Here is a 24381-nt window from a genome sequence, read left to right as displayed (position 1 = left end):
AGTATCGTTGACCTTGGATTTCAATAGACGATGGAATTGCCTTATCTAACTGTATGTACACCAATTTACGCCCAGTACACACTCAGTATCGATGACTACTATCATAGAACACATCCTTGATATTTGTGACACTAACATATGGTGTCAACACTTTTAGTATTTCTTAATCGTCCAGTTCACTTGGCACTAAGGACAATTTAACTAAAGTAAGAGGCTTTTCTGCAACTTTCACACTCACGTCATACACTCCATTTTCATCAGTATATCGTAATCCAGTACTATTATCTCGAATTATCTGCTCACACAATAGCTGGGATATCAACGAACACACAACGTCGGTAAGTGTCTAATTCAATACTCACAACTTGGTCATTACTCGACTTGAAATTATCAAATTTAAATTCATGTATCCTATAAGTAGTTGGACGATTAGTCACATTACTAAAGTTTACACGCAATATATTAACTCGTTTCACTACCATTTAGACGATCAGAAGAATTATAACTTGAAGAATGAATGTATGGCGTATAAACAAGCAACAGCGCATTTCGCACGTCTGCTCTCCACCTTGCCACAAAACGACTTGATCACTGAGCTAACACAAGCACTCTTCGTAACATGCTTCTAGCGATGTATAACGAACGGACTCTCAAGACAATGACATTTATATGCGCTGTAAACGCTGTTTTTGTTCTACTTTGACTTTTATTTTAGTACTCAGACGAGAATTTACCTTTTATATATGGAAAGATTCCATTACGTATCTGCATGTTCTTTTACGTATGGAGAGCTAATTGACAAACAAGAATGTGCTGACATTAATACTAGGTTTCGAAATATTGTATCAATAAGTATTTCAATCAATGCTGCTTTTTTTTTCTACACTTGGAAACAAGTCTTATTATATTAAAAAGAAGAAAAACACATCTGCAAAATGTTTCCCGATTGCAAAGGTTGGCTTGGAGGTTCAAACCTGGTTTACTTTTTTCCGAAGATACCCGAAGTTGGAATTAGAAAATTTTTGCCTCAAAAAAGCAATAAAGAGTGCAACCAAGCTTTATAAGACAAAGTCTACATTCACCTTCTTTGTTTATATTCTGATCTTTTATCCTTTATTTAAAGTTTCGTACTTTAATATGATATTCGAATCTCCGAATGATTGTAGGGTGCGAAAAAATCACATTTCTACTCCAAGAAACTAAGAGTAGAATTGAAATTCCACAATTGAAAACTAAGTAAACGATGTAAGTGCCAAAGCAAGACAAACAGTATTTTATATGTTAAAGTTTTAAATGAGAAATGTTGTAGAATGAGGTAATCGTCAAAAGTACCAGGTAGACCTCCAAGTAGTTATTTCACTAGAGCGTGTAAAGTTCGCATTAGATTATTGTAACTGCAAGATATGTGCGCCTTTTTACGAATGCCCAAACATTTTGCTTTCAGCACTTACTACATTTACCACTTTTTTATAATAACGCTCAGAACGGCGAAAAAATATATTAGTTAAATGATAATTCTGCTTTAACGGTACAAGTTTAGAGAAAAATAATAATAGAGGATAGTTGTAAACTATACCAAGCTAATTAACGGACAAAGAATATTGGTTGTAAAGCGTAAATCACTATGAAAAAAGCTTAACTCTTTTCAACTTTGCTTACCAAGAGGGCAGAATCTTATTGCAGTAGTGAGGAAACTACAACAAAAGAATTTTCATTCATTCAATGCGTTATTTACCAACAAACTAATACTTTCAATAATTAATTAAATTAATAAATAAATAATATAACTGATGTCTAAATGAATTCGAAGTTTGGTTGAATGACAAATTAAGCAGTTAAAATTAATTATTTACCGGAAGAATAATTTGTGGTTGTTTCATATGAAAATACTACACTTCCTTATTGAATACGAATTCCGCACATGAATAATCAACGAAGAACTTTAAACCAGTGATTAAGTTGAATTTGAAACAATTACTAAATTTAGCTTCCTGTAAGTACCGTAAAACGTTCAGTAAAGATTCAGTCTATTGCCAATTTATTCCCCTATTCAAATAAATAATTGAAGGTTGAATTTAAATTTAAAACAATCATTTATTCGTGAATTTAGATAATAAGTATGTCGCTGTGAATTTTAACACTATATTTTATAAGCTTATGGTTGTTTTAAAGCTTTTCTCTAAAATATACCTCAACCATGGTACACAATAACATTAATCTAGATCAAGGTCAACATTGCAGTCTAGTCGATCTTCAGTTAATTCCAAGTATTACATTGATTTTATTAAAAACAGATACAAAATATACTTGTACTACTGCTAGTTACAATATAATTCAAAATATTAGTAGTTCAAACTATCAAAGTCCTCGCTCGATGCAACACAGTCCCGAGCGCAGGCTTAGCAGTGCTTTGAATGAAAAATATTCACGAATACTAAGTGCCTTACAAGAAGCTTCTTCAAAATATAGAAATTATTGGGGATTCTTACGGGGATAACCATAATAATCACGAGCATAGGCTCATCACTATTAGTTCTTACTATCAATTAGCAAATGCTGTCTTCTTTTCACAAAATATATAAATATATTTCTATTTACTAAAATATAGTTATTAAACACTGAACAAGAGCAACTTACGAAATCAGTGCGACTATTCTTTCAAATTGCAATACGGAATGCCAAAAGAGCGTTCAATACACTATATTTGCTATGTGCCTTGCAATGCAAATGATCTACAGGGTTCATACTGATGAAGAGAAATTATTTCCCTGACTTCTCCCTGACCTTCCCTGACCTTCGTCAGGACTTTCACGACAGGTGTCGGATGACGTTGACATATAAATAAGGAATAAATAACAGTGAATATTTATATATGAGAAAATTTATTCTACAGAGACAAATAATAATTTTACTCATAGGTATATTCCACTTACCACTCATAAAAATCTGAGCAACGTTACATACTGTGATCATTAATGATTGGCTAAGCTGAAATTGGTATACAATTAGTTAGAAAAAATATATTTTATAAAATTTACCTGACTTATCTTGAATTCCAGTTTTTTTCCCTGAGTTTCCCTGACCTGCACCATTTTCCCTAAGCTTTCCCTGACTTTCCTAACCAGAGGAACCCTGATCTATAATGCTGAAAGCTTCACTATCACCAACGATTTTGTATGTTGTGACATTTCCACAAAACTTTTTTAGCCATCGTTTATATCGTGTTAGTGTGAATCCTTGCCATAGTCCTTGTCATAAGTCCTTAAGTATGAAAAAATATTCATTACACTTTCTTTTGATAAAAGAACTTGACATGTATTAAAACCCACGTCGCTACTAATTAAACTACTTAAACTGTACGAGTCTTGATATTAATAATAAATGTGAAATAAATGCTAATATAGGGACGCCATTTTAGCAACTGTTATTTAACATGTCTACAAATGCTGAAACAAAATTCTATTTAAAATAAAAATTAATATTTATTATTCTTTCATAACTGCAGATCTGACTAATTACAAACCTGTTAAAAGTTAATGCAGAAGATACGTTAAACGTTCGTCTTTGTATACATGAGAATCCTATTGCTGTTACTAGTTAAAGAAAAAACCTAATTTCTCATAGTTGAAAATTCACTGAAGAATTCTTATGAAATAATTTCTAAAATGCAAGGAAATATTCTTGCTAATACCTATATTGTGTAGTAATTAAATTAATCTTTATTCACAGCAAATTATATACGAGCATTTTAAAAGAAAAAGAAAGCAATAAACTTTTAGTGAACAACTGATTTGCATTAATTCGCAATTTTCATAATAATTGTCGCTCTAATAGATTTTTTTTAAATACTTATATAATTATCAAGTTTTCAATAACATAAATTTCACATTTTCTTACAACGTTGTACTTAGGTCTTTACACGCATAGTTTATCAAATATTAAATTATTATTTTCCGTACATGCAATGTTAACATACATACGTAGCTTTGCGTGCTTTCTGCACATATTACAACATGCACCACTACTTTACTCTAATATGGGTCCGTACGTAAACAGAAATTTCGTGTATTATTCATATTTCATAATTCAACACATTACAATAACTATTGTAATATTTACAACAATTATTTAAACACATGGATATCTTTTTTGGATTACTAACTATGTATTTTTCCAAAAATTAAAATAGGAAGATAGTCAAATCTAACAATTTGTGAGAATTAGTTTTGTAAACACCAACGAAGAACAATTGTAAATAAAATAAAAGTGTCCATTAAACTGTAGGCTATTTGTTCCATTGATATTTATCTGCTGTGAAGATATAAGCAAAAAGTATTATTATTATTTAACAAAACTGGTTTGAAAAATTTTGTCAATACTATAAATTTGAGATCATTAAACTAAAAAAAAACACATTTTTAATAACCAAGACTCTTTCATTCTGACAAAATATTATTAATTTAGATATGTAGTAAAATGTTGTACAATGCTAGGAAATAAAGCCATTTTACTCTGTGAAAGGAAGAACTAAAATAAAACTAGCCACAATCATGTTCATTGCTTTTTCCATGTTCTCAAAATTCAACTTCTGCATAGTAAAAGTAATTTGAACTGCGCTATTAAAACCTTCAAGACATTATATCCAGTTTTACCTTAATTTTGAAGAAACTCAACGAAAATAATGTTTCAGCTGACGGAATTGTTTAGGATTTACTGATCATCAAACATATGAAACAAGTTAAGTCACTGACGAAATAATAGCCTATCTGCTCACTTTCGAATTGTTTTATTTGTTCGATCCTCTTCCACAATTTCAGTTCAGTATTTGCTTTTGGGCTTTGCTAATTAAACTTCAGGTGTCTAACGTACTTTACTTCTGCTGAAATCAGTAAATTGCAAAATGTCTACAGGAACAGAAATCCCCTACAACTGACTTCCATTTAAAATCACCATCAACTACTTAGTCTCAACACCAGACGTTCAGCAAATCCGGGGTTCACATGCCTGTTTCTATTGCAACGTTACATTAAAACATTTACAAGACACTGAATATAATCAGCCTTTTTTTATATATATAATCATCGAAGTTTCTGAGTGAATAAATTTGAAAATATTTACCACAATTAAGGAAATCGAATATTTAGAATACGACAATACTAGAATAATATAAATTCACATAATTTATAAGAATTTTCCTAAATATATGCATTTCAATGGGTAACAAACTTGGTCCTTAGTATCACTACGCCCACTATAAACTAGCTAAATAACGACATGACTAACTAATTAAGGAAAACGAAAACTTGGAAAAATTAAATAATTAATAATATACGAAATTTGCAACTAAATATTTATATTTAAAAAAATTAACGGTCTAGAAAAATTTTAAAAATGAAATTTCTACATGATTTATAGTGTTGAGAGCTCCGCTATCATCAACTATTTTGTATTTGGTGACATTTTCACAAAACTTCTTTAACCCATTGTTCATATAATGTTAGTATGAATTCTTGTCATAGTTCAGTTATAGCGAGAAAAAAATATTACATTTTCTTTTGATACAGGAATTCAAGTAAAACCCACACCGTCGGCTCCAGGAACGTTTTTTTCCGTTTGATCGATAGTACGGTAGCAGTCCAATAATGCTCATTGTGAGTAAATCACATTGTCTTCCAAGCTAATTCATGAATCTTTTCTTAATTCAGCAGCGGATTCCTATCAATATATACATAACATCAGTTCAATAATATTGAGTAATGCAAGTACGGAAATTACTTGTGTGAGAATTTTGGACCTTCCAATTGAAATTTTCGATAAACATTTAAGACAAGTACACGCATCTCATGGAATTATTCAGGAAGTTGAACTTGGAAAGTGGCCCGATCCCAGTGAACTTTGTAGTAGACAAACATTGTGTGCGTGGGTTTCCTCGGGATTCTACCGTTTCCTCCCACTTTCTTCATTTCACTATTTTATTCATTTCTCATCATCACCGTCTCCTTTAGCCTAGCGGCATAGCCATGGGACGTAAAACTCAAAGATTTAATTTTTCATTTTTGAAAAGTGGCCAGCATACTATCCTTTTCCATTGGGAAATTGTGTTCGAATTTATAAAATGGCTTTATTGTATGGTAAATAACTTGTGATTTTGAAGACTGAATACATATTTCCACAACTACAGTCATTCTTAGATTGTTTTCAGAATAACTGATTGGTTCCCTGACTGATTTTCGCCCGCTTAAAAAAATAATACCTCGTTATAAAAACTTCTGATATTATTCTTTTGTTAGTTTGTCTTCTGAATGGAGCATTCCCTTTACAATTAAATATAATAGCGCTTTCTGCTACGATGATCTATCTACATAATAATATTCCCATATTCTATTAGGAATTTTCATTCCATGTTTAATAGACTTGTCATTCTTCCTTTAAATATAGCATTGAAAACTCATTTATTATTTTATTAAATAAGTTATCAGTGTCTTATAACTTTATTAGTTTACAATAAATGAAACAACACGATCAAGTAGGCCTTGCCTCCTGTATTTTTAACGCTATGCATGACGAACGTTTCTTGACGATGAAAATTAAAATAGTAAACACAAATTAAATAGTAGATATAAATAAAAACATTCTGATTGAGTTATTAAATAACATACCTTTAAAAATGATTCGTAACTCGAACAACGGTAAGCAACAAACTTGCAGGCTGGATTAATAATTGCTGAGATAAAATAAACCGGCGCCTGATCATGGGCACACTTCAATATTTTCATTCTGTCACAACTGTGTTTATAACAGGAACAGATAGGCTGAAATAGTCCACCATTCGGAACAAATGCAATATCGCTTATTTTGTATTTTGGATTAGTAATGTTTTGTTTATATTTATATACTGGAAAATGTGAAAGAAAAAATTGGAATATCAATAAATTTCATCTAATTCTTAAAGCGGCTTCAAGCAATTCCAAATGGTATGAGTTGACATTACTTATATTTTTATGATTTAGAGACTTATAAAATTTCAAAAATGAAATAGAAATTATGGATGAAAATAACTCTGACTCTTATCTACATTAGGAAGTCACCTATAACAAGTCATGGCGCATTCCAAATGGACGAGCCAAAACAGATGCAATTTGAAAGTCTTATTGAGTTGTCAGTAAAGTGCGAAACTTGAACTTCAGATTAAAAGCTATAATTAATTAAAGTTAACGTTCAATACACCTGATTCAATGAATTTGTATTTCGAGATAGCATTGAGAACACCAAATCTGAAAACGACGGATTAAATCCTAAGTTTTTAATAAAGTAAACTTATTTAAGTCCCTAATTAAACTTTGTCTATGCTTAGGCTTCGATTTCAGTTTTTGTCAGCAACCCTGCGTATAACACGCACTTGCAGCAGAAAATCTTGAGAATGTTGTTAATTAATGGATAACACTTGTGTGCTATTAGCAATGACTGCCACGAAATGATGAGAATGGAACGTTTGATGTATTTAGCACTTAAAGTAATCACACTAATTAAAGTTTATCACTCGCAAGACTTCTTGGTTTTATTCTTCTTTGATATGGTGAGGAAAAATTTCGCTAGGTCACGACACAACTTTTCTATGATTATTATCTCCTTTGAGCGCATTTTAGGGATATGGTATTTGGCTCTATTGGATGTTGGCTCACTTGGCTTCGAACTTAGGGTCTTCTGTCTGGAGATACACTGTTGTGCTCTTGATGGAATTATGGTTTGGTTTCAAATCACACAAGCTGACTAGGTATGTTGAACAACATCCACACACCAGAATACCACCGATGCATTAGATAATTGCAAACTGTATCATATTTTCAGACAAAAAAAAAAAGTTTCTTGTCCTCTTTAAGTCCAAGTATTTAAAGAGATGAGTATATCATGGTTGGCGTAATTTTATACCCTCATTTCCTCTCAAGATAATTTTCAAAGGCTAAGAGAGATCAATAGGTAAAATAATGCATCAGATTGCTGACTCGAAAATGTTTGCACACTTGAGTGATTGATTGACGGATACACGGTTGCATTTCTGAAGACTAAGTGTAAAACTAGGTCAATCAGATATCTTAGTACTTTCAGTTTGTTGGCATCTAAGTTTTCACATCCACGTTTGGTCTCTTTCTCTGTGAGAGTTTTGCTATAAAACAAAACGAAACAGAGAAAAAATACAGAATTACACAGGATATATGATGTTATGATATATACATTCCCATTCCTATTTATTCTTGTCTGTCCTTGTCCCCTTCTCTAAATTCAATAAAAGTTTGTAAGGTAGATATAATGAGTTTGATCAGTTTGAGTTCCATTGTAAAGTGGATAAATAAAACACGACGATATCACGAGCGTTCACTCACTCACCGTGCTCTCTGGAGTTTAATCCGATTGAACATGTTTGAGACACCTTTGGAAGTCGGATTATTACCCGAAATCCAGCAAAGGGGGAGGGTGAGTCAGTGGTAATGACTTACCTCTGGTTCGTGGGATCATTGCTTCAATCCGCTGCCAAGAAAGTTTGTCACGGATAATGCTGTTTTCTCGGAATACTCCGTTTCCTCCCGCATTTCATTCCATCAATTCTTCCATCAACATTCACCTGCCTTTATCATCCATCTCCCTTAGTCTAAAGGGCATAAATTCAAAGATTTCATTTCATTTTATTTCATAGTTTGCGGGGTCATTAAGTTGATTCATGACAATACAGTATTGTTTAATCATTGATTCAGAGTGTAGTTTGAGTACAATTAAAGCTTTTCTGATATCATTCAACGTAAAATATGTATATAATGGTAAAAGTTTTTGTAAACGTCAAGAGGCTTACATCGGCCTTGAAACAGGGAAGTAAACAACTTTTTAGAAAAAGGGAAAGTATCATACCAGCTTAGTATATAAAGCCATAATTTCCATTAACAAATCATGCTTGCTTTGCTTACTTCAAATAATCACTATCTGCGTTTTTGAACAGCAAGGCTTTTAACGAGCACTCTCTTGGATACGTAAGGTTTCCTTTAACTTTCCTTGTCAGTACAAACACTTCATAGATTGTATTGGTCTCTCCGATAGGGAAAATAATTGAACATTTTTGTTTTCGTTAATCATTTTGTAGATACACCACTATCGCTACTGAAAATATTCATTTGGTTCATAATTACTATTTTATTTGCTCCTTTTAGTTTATAATAGATGTATTTGTTCTTTAATTGTTTTGATATGAATTTATTGTGTACATAGAAAAAGCTTAGAATCAGATTTATGTTGAAATATTCAAAAGTACGTAACTGTGTTAGGAATGCATATTCCTCATTGTGCTCACGTAAGGATTTAAACACAAAATCTGTCTACCTGTATCTCAATGTAACTTAAATAATGATTATTAAGTAAAATATTAGCTAACAGATATTCAACACTTTCATTTCAATAACTTCATAACGTATGATCATATTACAAGTATTAATAAGTTAGTAAGAAGATCTCTATTTTCTATTAGACGAAACATCGCTCTCCGACAGAGAATCTAATCCCGGTCTCCCGCGTGACAGGTGTGGACACGACGACATTTATGCTCAAGTTTAGTCAAGAATGTGTATTTGAGCTGGCCCGGAAATTCGGGACAACGCCGAATAGGTTGCTTGTTCTTATTTATTGAACTTAGTTCTTTATTTTCAAATTGTTCTTCCCGTGCTAAGGCGGGAACTTCTGGTACTTTAGTCATAAAAATATGAAGTATGTAGTTAAAGTTGATCAGCAACATATCCGTATATTAGAAGATACAGAAATTGTCCACTTGTACGGTATTCCAGGGTCAAGCCCATAATGACCATTTTCTGTAACTCTTATCTCGCAAACAAATCGCGGAACTGAAAAATTATCTCAATCCTTTTCTTGATTAATGGCAAATCTAATCCATGTAACCTTTTGGAGAAAAAGTAAAGATGAAACAGGCAATAGCCGTTGATTTTAACCTGTAACATACTTTTACGTATGAAGATTATCTTAGTCACTTTCCCGTTTCGAATTACAACTAATAAAATTTTATCAACAAGTAGATTCATTTTTTAAAATAGAAATGAACAGATAGATGACTCTCAAAATAAATTTTCTTCCCAGGATTTAAACTTACCAGGAATAAGTATCTTTTCTCTAAAATATGATAATTTTGATCAAATTAAAATGATATTATTTGCTGTAGTATATGAATTAATATCCCAATTTTTGTAAAATTTGCCATATTTAAACATAAAATCATTACTCTTTATTATTACCATGAGTAGAACTTATTCAATGTTTCTAATTTTTACATGTTTTATCCATCCTTGCTTTTCTCGAGCCAATTTGATCGTTGATCTGTAAGAATGACATACATGACAGAGTCTAACTATCTTACATCGCTTCATCGCTTTTATAAACTGAAACATATCAAGATAAAATAATATTACGTACCATTGTTTGCTATTGGGGCTTCGGCTGTGTAAACAGCATCGACAAATTTTGCATCGTGTATTGATAGTCTTGCAGCGTCGTGTATTGTATAGAAACCTTCAAAACCTCCAAATAGTGGATCCAAACCTAATGAATTTAAGTGATTCAGTATGCTAATATATCGTCTTCAGTTTACACAAACAGCAAATTAATACCTGAGTACTAGTAGCAAATATATTTAAAAAAAATAAGGTTTCGATGTACTAATAATCCAAATGTTAATGATCTTTTTCAAAACAGTTCTCATTACATGCAACGCACTTGTCCCAACGCTGGTCATCAAAGACATGCTGGAAGCCATTTTGAGACAGATCCTTCAAAATCGCCTCCGCAGCTTTCACCACTGCCCCTGAAGATGCGAAACGCCGTCCCCGGTGATGTCTTTTGAAAGTTGAAAAAAAAAGAAATCACAAGGGGCTAAATCAATGCTATATGGAGGATGAGGTACACGCGGAACGTTGATCTTTACAAGATAGTCAATAACAACATTGAAAATATGGGGCCTGGCGTTAGCATGGTGTAGCATTCATCCTGTTTCTTTCAAATGATATCGTTTCCGATGAGTGTGAACTTGAAGGGTTTGCAATACACCCTTCTAATACACTCCCGTGACAGTTGTTGATGATCAGTCTTTATTGATTTGTCTACGTATATTTAACATAATTTTGTGTGTGTGTGTGTGTGTGTGTGTCTGTGTACATACTTTTGACAATGCTTTCAAGGAGATTAAGAAAACATCTGTCTTATTATTATTCCTACTTATTTTTAAAGAAATATGTAATACATCATATCTAAGACAACAGGTTTTTCGAATGTAAAGCGAGTATTGCACAAGAGAGCTTGAACAACATTAGGTTTGTTGATAGGAACAAGAAGAGAATACTTTCTTATTTGTCATGTCACTCTAGATTTCACATTGTAAAATTTACTTCACAGTTGCTTCTTAAATAGTAATATGATTTTGTTTTCTCTTTCAAGTTCAGATAATATTACTCTCTTCGTAATAAGGTCTAGGTTCTATCTAATTGCTGATCAGTCATAATATGAAAGTTTCATTGGACGATTTTGTAAGTAAATTTTATTAAGTATATAATATATATATTTTTATCGTGTGTTTTTTCAGTAACAAATAGTATTTCCACATTATATTTCACAGATATGTTTACCATTTAGGCAATTATTAATTTAATAGAACTACAAATAAGGAGGAATTAAAATCATAGTGTTTTTATTCATAATCAATTTTATAACATTAAAAGAACTTCAAAAATATTTTCAAATTAGATTTACAGATATAATATCTGCACTTCGTTGACACAATTATCTTTCAGTCTACATATAGTGTGTTTTCATTTTTAATTGTATACTAACACAGATTTTAAGTAACGCGAAAGTATATATACTTACATATAATTTTCAATTAGACAAAATAAGGAAGCAGGGCAAAGCAGAATATATTATCTATTAACCAATAATGTTTAGTCTGTTAGGGGAAACGTAAGAATTAATTCAAAATTTGTAGGTTATATTTTTTTCTAAATTTACTATTATTTCTTGTTTCCTTCTTGAGTAGAAGATAATGCATTCTAATAAGTTAATTTTGGAGATAATTAAAAGTTTGTTTATACAATTTAAATAAAAAGATAAAACGTACATAATCTTACATATTGTGACATTTAATTCTGCCATAAACTGTTATTAAATAATTTCCTATGAATTAAACTTTATTATAATATGTTCCTTCAATACCTTTTCTACACATCAAGTACAACAACTAAATTATTATTTTTGTGTCAATATTCATAAAATTTAATATACTGAATTTTGATAATTTTATGAATTTTTATTTTCATCCAATTATTGCTATAATTACAAAGTTTACCTGTAATCCTTCCTAAATTTGTAAATTTCCGGCCCACTACACCAGCAGCATGTGCACCAATCCCATGACCAATTAGATGAAGGTTTTCAATATTTAATTTTTTATATTTCTGTAATTGTGAAATAATATTAATGATAATAATAATAATAAAGTGAGACACTATAGCGGTAACATCATAACAACGCAGCATTATTGCATAGAGAAAGAAAACTCAGATAAAGTACGCAATTTTCTCTTTATGAAGCTTTTGGAATGGTAACTTCCCGAATATCACCAAGCAATATAATTTCATTTGTTTAGATATGTAGTTTTGATAAATGCATACGAGATACATTTAGATAGATATTTGTCATAATATATACTGACGATTACAATACATATACAAGATAGAAACTTCAAAATTCACACTTTTTGTTGAAATAAATAGAACTCTGAATAAAGCACTCCAGTTCAACGACAGGGTGGCCCAAAAGTAGATATACACCGCTGCATTGATCAAATATAATATTTTAGTTTACGGGTTTATTTGCTTCGGCTTTTCAAGCTTAACCCTTCAGTACACGGGTGAAATTGTTATAACATGAGTGCACGGGTTGTGCCTGTGAAGCACCACAAAATATAATTAAGTTAAACATATATAAAATACTTTTTAAATAAAATGCCTTTATGTTTCAAAAGATACATGTGTTAGTTGTTGATATATAATGTTCAAAGCACGAAACTCAATATTTTTATGTTCTTTTCCGAAATTCGTTAAATATGTTTGTTTTACCTTATTAATAACGGATGCAATCAAATTTTACACCGTAAAATTACGACTTCCAGTAGCGTAGAGTGCTATGAGACATTGAGACACTGTCTACCCTTTCAAATTAAAAGAAACCATAGCTTTAGAATTTCCTTATTAATAAGAACTAATATATATTTCATGTTGAAGAAAAATAAAGAAATAATAGGGTCAACGATAGCTTGGTTAATAACAATAGTGGTAGAGTCAAATTTCTATATAATTTTATTTTTCAAAACTGGGAAAGAAAAGTTCAATCTCCGTCAAACAGGCTGCACAGAGACAACAAGAAGTATGTCTCAACGCGGCTAAAACAAATCCACTTCATAGCGACGCGCGCATGTGGCTGTGGGCTTCTCACTCGCTGAAACAACCTGGCTAAGAGACATTGGAGAAAATATCTCGGCAGCAGTGATAACATGCTGAGCGCAATGATACCATATTAAATGATTTGGTCTAGGAATTAATTCGTGCGGGTGGACAAGAGATGGCGCAACGAACGGAGCGTCCCACAGTTCCGTGTATCCACACATGTGTTGCAAACCCCTGTCATCGCGTATCGTTCGTAGTATAGGGCAGTGGATTAAAGCGTCAACAACACCAGTTTGTAGTTAAGTGAACATGGCGCAATTTGTGCCTGATAAAGTGTTTTTGCGGGGTGTCCTGCTGCATTACTTTAACATGCACAAAAGTGCGACTGAAAGTCATCGTATTTTGGTGGAAGTGTATGGTGACTATGCTCTAGCTGAGCGAACGTGTCAGAAGTGGTTTGCACGGTTTAGAAGTGGTGATTTCGGCTTGGCAGACCAAGAGCGAGCTGGACAGCCAAAAAAATTTCAAGACGAAGAATTGACAGCATTGCTCGAGCAGGATTCGTGTCAAACGCAGGAACAACTTGCAGCAGCATTAGGCGTTGATCAAACAACAGTCTCCAAACGCTTGAAAGCCATGGGAATGATTCAAAAGATGTCACATTGGGTTCCACATGAATTGAAAGACAGAGACGTTGAAAGACGAAAAACCATTTGCGAATTGCTGCTTCAACGACAGAGCAGAAAGGGGTTTCTGCATCGAATTATTACGGGTGATGAGAAGTGGATCCATTACGAGAACCCTAAACGAAAAAAGGCCTGGGTGAAACCAGGTGAACCAGGTCCATCACAACCAAAACGAGATATTCACTGTGCAAAGGTTATGCTGTGCATATGGTGGGATATGAAAGGTGTGGTGTACTATGAGCTGCTGCAACCGGGTGAAACTATGAATGGAGAACGTTATCGACGACAATTAATGCGTTTGAAGCAAGCTCTGGCCAGAACACGACCAGAATGGGAGAACAGACATGATAAACTTATTGTTCAACATAATAACGCTCGCCCACATGTCGCAAAACCGGTCAAAACCTATTTAGAAAATGTCGGATGGAAAGTTTTACCCCACCCGCCGTATTCACCAGACGTTGCTCCTTCGGACTACTACTTGTTCGATTGCATGAACAACGATTTGATTGGGCAGCGGTTTACTTCTTCAGAAGATATCGAAACATGGGTCTCTGACTGGATCGCTTCCAAGGATGAGGACTTCTTTCGCCACGGAATCCGTACATTGCCTGACAGATGGGCGAAAGTGGTGGCTAGCGATGGACAATATTTTTCTTAAGGTATTTATATCTTTTGTGTTTGTACTACAGCTTCAATGTGTGCGTACCAACCGCACGAATTAATTCCTAGACCAAAATATCTCGGCAGCAGTGATAACATGCTGAGCGCAATGATACCATATTAAATGATTTTAATTACTTTTCATTCTTCCTTTTAGATATTCAATTATATTTCAAGGAAAATAATTAAGAAATAGAAGGAAACAGAAACCGAAATTAGTAACTACCTTAAGAAAGTTTTATGGATACAATAATTCATATAAGTCTTTCAGGATCTAGGTTCAGCTTCTGTTTAATCACAATACCAGAGTGTATCAACACTGGAAAAGGCAAAAGCGAAGGCTGGAGATTTTGTAGTCTGCTATTTTGTTGTTGCTTTTAAAATCATTAGCTAAATTTGAATTTGAGTGTGTCTCTGTTAGTTATTTATTATGTGCAAATCAAATGATTGGAAATAGATTTACTGCACCAGTTGTCATTAAATGGCATGTCTAAGCTCTCATATAAAAATTAGTATTAGCTTTAAAAATAGCCAATTTGAGTTTACTTTTTTGAATCAGGAATCATGCAAAGCTAATAGGAAGATTATACATAAAAGTAAATTAGTAATTCAATTTAATGTATTTAGTGTATATACCGAGATTTGTCAGAATAAATTTATATAGATATACTGGTTTAATTTAATCGTTAAGGAATGTGTCTATCGAAATTAGTTTTCCTATATTATATATAGTAGCGCACAACTTTGCGAAAATAAGTTTCTAACGAAATTTTGTTAGTCAGGGGTTTCATATATATATAGGGCTATATATGAAAATGAAAAAACTATTACATTAAAAATGTTTCTTTCGGGAATGATGATTAATATAGAGCTCCTATAATATTCACTTATGGTCAGAGGTTTTCTTCAGGAAGTAAAAACCTCAAGCTCAGAATTTTATTAGGTTCTGGATGTCGATGTGATATTTTGCACCATGTGCCTGCTCTTTCTAATAATAGATTAAAAATGAAAGTTTTGAGTTTTATGTCCCACGGTTATGTCAACTATGCTAAAGGGGACGGAGATAGTGACAAATGAATGAATGGTGGAATGAAGAAAGTGGGAAGAAACGGCAGAACCCCAAGAGAACCCCCACTCATGGTGTTTATCCACCACAAAGTTTACTTGCCGTGAACTGGGAACAAACCAGTGACCCCATGTACCAGAGGTGAACGCTGTATCACTGAGCCATCGCGACCCCGAATAATAAATTATATAAGTGATGATTTTCATATACACTAGACTCTTGCTAATCAGACCATTCCTGGCACATATGAGTGCCAGATTAGCGGAAGTGCCGGATTATTGAGTGTCTGACATTTATTTGATTTATTTATTTATTTTTCTTTATTTATTTTGAAAACATAGGGAATATAGGGTACTGTACTTTATTAAATCGAAGGATATAATTTTAAAACATAGAGAATATACTTTATTAAATCCAATTGTATATTTAACTTATCTAAAATTTCGATTTTCTGCTTAAAGTCTAGCGTAACGTGTTTCCTTTTAGAATACATGATTCCGAACTGTAAAGAATGCTACAATTTCGAATACGTAAATATATAAAGCATTGTTTAACTAAGCCGTATTGGACATGCGCACGATAATTTATTGTGCACGTATTTTTGGTTGGATGTGCTCTGGATTACTGAGAGGCCGGATTAGCGAGAGTATGTGGAGTATAAACATGTGGATTTCAGGTTACAAAAGACGCCAAGCTATTTCAATATTGATAAGAGATTTTGAACTGCAAATAATTCCACAATAAATAAATAATGACTCTGTTATATCGAAAAGTCTAAAGCTATTACTATTATGGGATAATGTAAATGGATATTTTTTGTAATAAGTATTTAAAGAGAAGCCCCGGTAGCTCGGTGGCAGAGCAGTCACCTCTGACGCATAGGGTCCCTGGTTAGATTCCAAATCCCATCAAGTTGGTTTTATTCGGGACAAACCCTGTGTCTGTAGACTTTCTTGAGGTTCTCTCTCTTTCCTTTCCACTTTCGTCACTCCACTACTATCATCCAGCTCATCATCATTTGCCTTAGTCTAGGAGAATAATCGTGGGGCATTGAACACACACTCACTGTCTCTCTCTGTCTACCCATTGCGAAACTTAACGCTACGCTACTGACGACTTCTGAGAAATTGCATCTGATTGCACGCATGAAATATTAAGAACAATGTGTGTTAACATAAACAAACGTATTGAGGCTTATAAGTGTATAAGGTATTGTTTGAACCACAGGTCAAAAACGAGTCATTTTGACCCACACAAATTATCCTCTATTTATTCCGTGCATAATATTTCAAAGTGTTTGAGGCACAGCTACTCTTTGCACAACTTAGAAAAAAACCATGTTCCACTGTTCTTGCACTTGCAGCATCTCCGTCCTTTTCCTTGCAGTGGGTCTTCCTTTTGTTCTGGTATAAAGCCTGATAGTCTTGCAGCGGGCTCCTGACGTGTTGCGGCAGATAACGCAGCTGAGCTCGTCTCTCATTAATTCGGTAACTAAATTCTAAGTTCTTGAGAAACTGCCTTCTTGATATAGATTTTCTTGATAAGTATTTAATTGAAACACAATATAGGCGTTTATTTCAGAAATGTTCATCAGTATATAGAAAAAAACACAGTGGCGGTCTGCGTACATTCCTACCTACGTCATATTCTGCGCACATTGCATCTGCCGCATCTACTTCTCCCTTCGTCCTGTCATAAAATCTTATAATTTCAGGTTTTCTACTATCACAGTTTTCACTGTCAATATTGTCATCGTGGTACATTGATGAAAATAACACTTCTCTTCGAAACATAAGAAACCTGGCCAGCTTTGAAGCTCAGTTTCACTGTTATAAGAACTAACATGTTGGAAAGTGGGGTCAGAGTCTGAGAAATTGAATTCCGATAGGTCACTGTTTTCGGTCACATTTCTGATTTCTTTTACTGTCAATTTCTTTGACGTTGTCTAAAAAGCACAAATTACGAGTGTTAAAACAAAATTTTCAATCAATGCTTTCTATGTTACGCGAGCACACGGGTGATGCTTGACAGGCACACAACAAAAACAATACCTTCCCGCTCACAGACAACTCAAGCACTAACTATACAAATATGAGCAATTGACTCTCGGCGATCGCAAAGGAAGGTACACTGAGTGACACAATAGTATCTATCTGTCATCTGTTGAAAAAACAGAAAAATACATTCTTACTGCTTGCTGCGTGCTTCTCAGACACAATCCGTGTACTGAAGGGTTAAGGTAAAAGAAAAAAAACATTAAAAACAAATAATAAACAAACTAAGTCTACTTGATGGATAACAATAAAAAATGATATAAAATGCAATGAGCCGATCAGTATAAGAATAAGAATAAGAATAAGAATAATTTATTGTTGTTAAACAACATGATGTTGTAATAGACAACGTCAAAATTTAAGTTTGCGTACATGTAATATTTACAATTTTAATTAATCAATACAATATTTTATATTTTACCTAGTACTACTTTTCTATTCTAATCCTGAAATTTCTTCCTGAAATTCTGAAATACTATATATACACTTTTCTAAGAGCCACTTTTTACAAAAACATTTAAAATTTTTAATCTCCATTTCTCTCACTCTGAGTGGCAACAGATTATACAATTTCATCCCTATATATTTATAACTATTTTGAGTTTTGCACAGCCGCACATGGGGAATATTTATTTCATTTTTGCGCCTTGTATTGTGTGAGTGAACACTACTTCGAGTAACATAATTTGTACAGTTTTCTTTGATATACATAAGGCACGATAATATGTACAAGGATGGGATGGTCATTATTCCAAAATCTTTAAAAAAATATCTGCAAGATTCTCTCTCTGGAATTCCTGTTATCGTTCTTATCGCTCTTTTTTGCCACTTAAATACTGTTTGTGCCCCGGAAGAATTACCCCATAATAGTATGCCATACGAAAGATGAGAGTGAAAGAAAGCATAATATGCAGTGATTAATAGACTTTTACTTACAGATATTTTTAATTTACGTAACACATATACTGCCCTTGATAATTTTTTACAAAGTTGCATAGTATGCACATTCCAATTTAATTTTGTATCTAAGTATATCCCTAATAGATTAACTGAGGAGCATTCTTTTGTATCAGTTGTGGAGCTGCTGAGATGAAAGTATAACTTCTCTGTTTTATTATGATTCAAATGTAATTTATTGTGGAACAGCCAAACAGTAGATTTATCTATTGCTTTATTATTTTTTGTGTGTATTGCGTTGATATTATTATCTTTCGTTATAAATGTAGTGTCATCGGCATACATAACAGTGGTTTCTAATACGTAGTCAGGTAAATCGTTAATATATACCAGAAATAGAAAAGGTCCAATGACACTTCCCTGTGGCACTCCTGTTAATATATCAAGTACGTTTGACTGTTTATTTTGTACACACACAACTTGTTTTCTACTTTCAAGATAAGACCTGATCAATAGGAGCTCAGTTCCTCTGATCCCATAATACTGTAATTTCTGAATCAATATTTCATGTGAAACAGTATCAAAAGCCTTACTTAAATCTAATAATGTTGCGCAAGCGAATGAACTGTTTTCAAAGGCATCAATTATCTCAGATACAACTTTTTCAACAGCTTTAATTGTGGACATACCTTTCCGAAACCCATATTGTGCACAGTTAATGAGTTTGTTATTTTCAAAGTACAGAGTTAGTTGTTCTTTCATGCAATGTTCAATAATTTTTGATACAATTGGTACGAGAGATATTGGTCTATAGTTGCTGGGACAGTTTTTGTCCCCTTTTTTATGTATGGGAATAGTAACCGCAATCTTAAGACAATCTGGGAACACTCCTTCTACTAGTATCCAATTAATTAAGTGTGTAAGGGGTTCCACTATTACGTCTATAATGTTTTTAATTGTACTATTAGTAAACCCATAATAATCCTCGCTACCAGATGTCTTAAACTTACGAACCACTGACAAAATTGCTTCAGGTGTTACGTTTGTCCATTTAAATGTCAAGTTACTAGTATGATTTCTACATGAACTTAGAATACTTTTAAAGTCTATAACACCGTTTTCTGTGGACTTAGGGATATTGCTTGTATTACCATTTACATACTTAGCACTACTTACAAAGAATTCATTAAAAGTGTCAGGGGATATTGATATTAAATCATTTTCTTTTCGTACCCCTATTTCCCTGTTTATAATTGTCCACCCTGCTTTACATTTATTTGTATGGTTTACGATAAAATTGTCGTTTGCCTTAATTTTTGCCGCACTTATTTCCTTTCTGTAGTGTCTTTTAGCTCTGATGTATTTTTCTTTCCCCACAGGACAGCCCGATTTAGCCCTATTGTACCAAGCAATGACAACCTTACGAAGCTCTGCTAGTTGCGGAGTGTACCAGTTACTAACATTTTGCTGTAATACGGTACGGTACTGTATACCTACTTTTGGGCCACCCTGTAATAACGCCTTTGTCCGACACATTATGATTTGCACACACGTTATGTTGACTCTAATACAAGAAATCCAACCAGCAAATTGCAAACCTCTATTTGTTAAAGTTAACAAAATTACCAATATTGCACACACACCTTTTCATCACTTGTTATCTAGATATACTGTACAGTTACTAAAAGGGAAAATATAACTACATAACAGCCCCACACATACAAAATAAAAATAAAATATCTCGCCCTATTTCCCTTATCTTTCTTTCAACTTTCTCCTATAACTTTCGCGATTTGTCATTTCACGATTACTTCAGTTCACTATAGTTTCACCATTCTTCTTTTCTCCCCACCGCTTCCTCATTAACATCTCTCTTTCTGTTTTCATACCTTTTACTTCTTTATAATCTTGTCTTTTACCTTCTGTTCTTAACATGTTTGTAAATGTCATTTTCATATTTCTTCATCCTTACATTACTTTATTCTTCCTTCAAGCCTAACCTTTATATACTTTGTGTGGGGAAGGGGGTACACGCGCTTAAGCTCTTAGTGTGATATCAAAAATTGATTTTGCTAATAATTTCACTTGTGATGCCCAATAATACGACTTTTCTTATAATTTATCACTTCTTATAATTTATCACAAATATTGTATAGTCATGTTAAAAACAAAATTTATTTCCCAGAAGCTCCCTTTACTTCTACGTAAGATTTTAACAAACTGGGGGTGCTGTTTCTCGTCAGAATAAGCATCAAACTGTGCCGTCTGCAGGTCTGAGTAAAAGCATGCAGAAAGGAACAGGTCGCTCAAGTTTCTATTTATTTATTTATTTATTTGTTTATTTTTTAATTATTGACCTGCTTAACTGAATTGTTGCCACACGCGCGTTCCCATCTGCTTCGTAGAGTCCCTGGTTTAATCCCAACTTGCATCAAGTGAGGCTTGTATTAGACAACTACCATTGCGTGAATTTTCTCGTGATCTCTCGTTTCCTCCTACTTTCTTCATTCCACAATTCCGTTCATTATTATCACCTCCCTTATCCTCCATGACATAATCATGGGTCATGAAACTGAAAGATTTACTTTCAGCCATCATCATAAGACAATTGGGGAACTACATGAATTAGGCAGTAACGAACTCAGGTCTAGAAAATCAGAAATAATAACACCTGACAGTTGATCACGTATAACTACATTGAATGTGCTATATCTAGCTAGTGTTTCATGGATTGTAGCGACTGTGAGTGTACTACTTCTTTCTATCTGTTAACTTATTTCATCAGTATTTCAAACCTCTTATGAGTATAAAGAATGAGACTTGTTTCTTATCTGCCTCTGTTGCAGTTCGATTCACCTCTGTGTGCTGAAACAAAATACCTAAGGTAGTCTCGCCAGGCCCGACGAGAGGGTAGGGAAGCAAGGGCTTTTTCCCCGGGGCCCGGCGAATACAGAAAGTGTTATAACCCTTGTGCTGATGTAAAAATTTTTACAAATATTTTTCAACAAATATTTTCTTACAAATAATTATAAGAACATTCGATGAATGTAAAAGCATCACAGATGGATCATTGTCGACCACAAGCATATTATTTATCGTCAGAGACACAGAATGAATTCATTCAGTGTTGTGCAGATCATGTTATTTTGAAAGACATGTTAAACAGCCAGTTTTCATTTTACGGTTTCTGGGTTTGGTGATTCATGAACAACAGAAAGAGATATATACAATCCAACAACGTTTCCTAGCCTTTGTGGATTGTCGCCAAAAAGCTGGAGATGCAATAGCAGATGTTATCGCAATATCGTTACCCTAGAAAATAATAACATTCCGCTTAGAGACTGCAGAGGTCAAAGCTATGATAATGGAAGTAATATGAGTGGACAGTACACGGGTGCGCAAAATCGGATACTGAAGAAAAATCTTCTAGCCTCGTGCGCGCCATACCTTAAATCTTTGTTCTGTTGAGGCAGCTGAAAGTTGTCCTGAAGCTATTAAATTTTTTGGTATACTTCAAAGGTTGTATAGTATATTCAGCTCTAGTCCTCAGAGATGGGAAAGAAAGCGACTGGATGCTCTCTTCAAAGTATGCTAGATACACGCTGGTCTGCAAGCGTGGCATGCGTAAAACAATTTACGACTAATCTTCCAAGGGTACAAGAATGTACCAGGGATCTGAAAGAACTCAAACTGATTGCTGAAACTCTGTATGACATAAACCGGATTGAAAGTTACCTAAAGATGTTTCAGTGTATATTTATGTCATCAATATGACAGCCATCAACTACAGGAATATTGTCTTGCAAGCAAGAGAAATTGCTTTGGATGTCGAAGTTGACAATATCACAAGTTTGATAGAAGATCTAATACTACTACGCAGTAAATGGGAAAACATTTTGCAAGAATGTAAACCTGTGAGCAGAAATCTAGGAACGGCTTCAGCTTTTTCCATTAAAGTGCATAATCAAGAAACGTTTAGCAGACGGAATTGTTGAAAAACAAGAAAGAAAGAACCTCGAAGAAATTTTCAGTGTTTTCTTTTTTTTAATGTTACTCTGGATTGTGTTGCAGTCAACTTTAAATGCCACTATAAGACAATACATGATCTAAACACGAAATTCGATTTCTTGTGGAAGTATCCAACGTTGAGCAATGACGAACTTGAGGGAAAAGTAAGAACGTGGTTAGAACTATACAGGAATGATGTATCAGATGATATCTATAAGCGATCCAATCTGCCACTTTCAGTGCTGCTCTGACAGTATTTCAGTTGCTCAACACAATTCTTGAACAAAATCTAGTCAACATTTTCCCGAATGTTACTGTTGCGCTTTGTATTTTTTGTACTTTACCAGTGTCTGTGGCAGAGGCTGAAAGATCGTTTAGTGCACTTCCAAGAGTAAAGAATGTCTTTCGGTCATCGATGACTCAACAAAGATTATCCGACTTGGAAACTCTTATAATGGAGTCTGCTTTAGCCCGTCAGCTAAACTTTAGTGATATCATTGATACATTTGGTAGCAGGAAAGCAAGAAAGGCTGTTTTGTAATTTACGAAGTGTAACCCTAGTAATGTAATATGTATATGTATTTAATGTAATTAGTATAATGTAACTAGTAATTATATGAAATATAGTTTGCCAGTTTTTATACCGGGCCCGAGTTGGCTCTTGACGGGCTTGAGTGTCGCAAGAGCTTATGAAAATCTGATAGATAGATAGATGCTTGTCTGCACTTCTATGACGTGGCAATTTATTGGCTTAGTAATGTTTTTCCTGACTTCGCCACTGTACTAGACATATTAAGTTAATGTTTTTTGATATTATTTGGTAATCTAATTACTATTCTGTAAGTTCTGCTTTCATATTGGAAAATTAAGTTTGCAGTCATCTACATGCTTTAGTATTTGATTCATGTTAAATACTTGTACGTATTTAGCGTACAACGACTTAAAGTATGTACACGATTGCTTCCATTAAATTTGATTTGGATTAGTAAATCCTATTGATTTTCTTGAAAAACTGGGTATAAAAGAAATTTCAAGCAAAGCCAGTATCTCTAGTAATTCTGCCATGCGGCTGACGTTACTTGTAACCAAAGAAAGTAGTTGGCAACTTTCCTCACGCACTGATATATCAAAAGAGTAATATATATATATATATATATATATATATATATATATATATATATATATATATATATAGATAGATAGATAGATAGATAGATAGATAGATAGATAGATAGATAGATAGATAGATAGATAGATAGATAGATAGATAGATAGAAAGATATAAAATTGCTGTGGAAAACGTCCATGCAATTATTCCAAATTTTCAAATTAGCACACTATAGCTAGTTTATTGACTCAGGACATTCTTTATTATTGTAAATAATTTATTTTAACAGAAAAAGTAAAATCCAATCCAATGCTGCTTGATGATCCTGTAATTGGCGAGCACTGATAGCATTACCATTAAAATATTCAGTTTGCTTTTATGGTTGAACCATGTCTTCGTGATGTTTCGTAGTTTT

At 33.4% G+C, this 24381-nt stretch overlaps 1 protein-coding gene across 2 annotated transcripts in view; it reads right to left on the bottom strand.

The window, feature by feature from the left end:
• LOC145669140 (pancreatic lipase-related protein 2-like) overlaps nt 1–24381 on the bottom strand; it is a 198965-nt gene that overhangs the window by 96021 nt on the left and 78563 nt on the right. Inside the window, exons 6-8 of one of the 2 annotated variants that reach the window (XM_081737482.1) lie at nt 12386–12494; nt 10465–10590; nt 6660–6895 (exon numbers count right to left, since the gene is read on the bottom strand). In XM_081737482.1, coding sequence (XP_081593608.1) covers nt 6660–6895; nt 10465–10590; nt 12386–12494 — 471 coding nt within the window. The remainder of the gene's footprint in view (nt 1–6659; nt 6896–10464; nt 10591–12385; nt 12495–24381) is intronic. The other variant, XM_081737483.1, reaches the window with a different exon arrangement.

This window comes from Thermobia domestica, chromosome 13 (assembly GCF_964235325.1).
Source record: "Thermobia domestica chromosome 13, izTheDome1.hap1.1, whole genome shotgun sequence".
NCBI lineage: Eukaryota > Metazoa > Arthropoda > Insecta > Zygentoma > Lepismatidae > Thermobia > Thermobia domestica.
The sequence above is the reverse complement of the archived record's forward strand: the minus strand, read 5'-3'. Positions and strand labels throughout refer to the sequence as shown.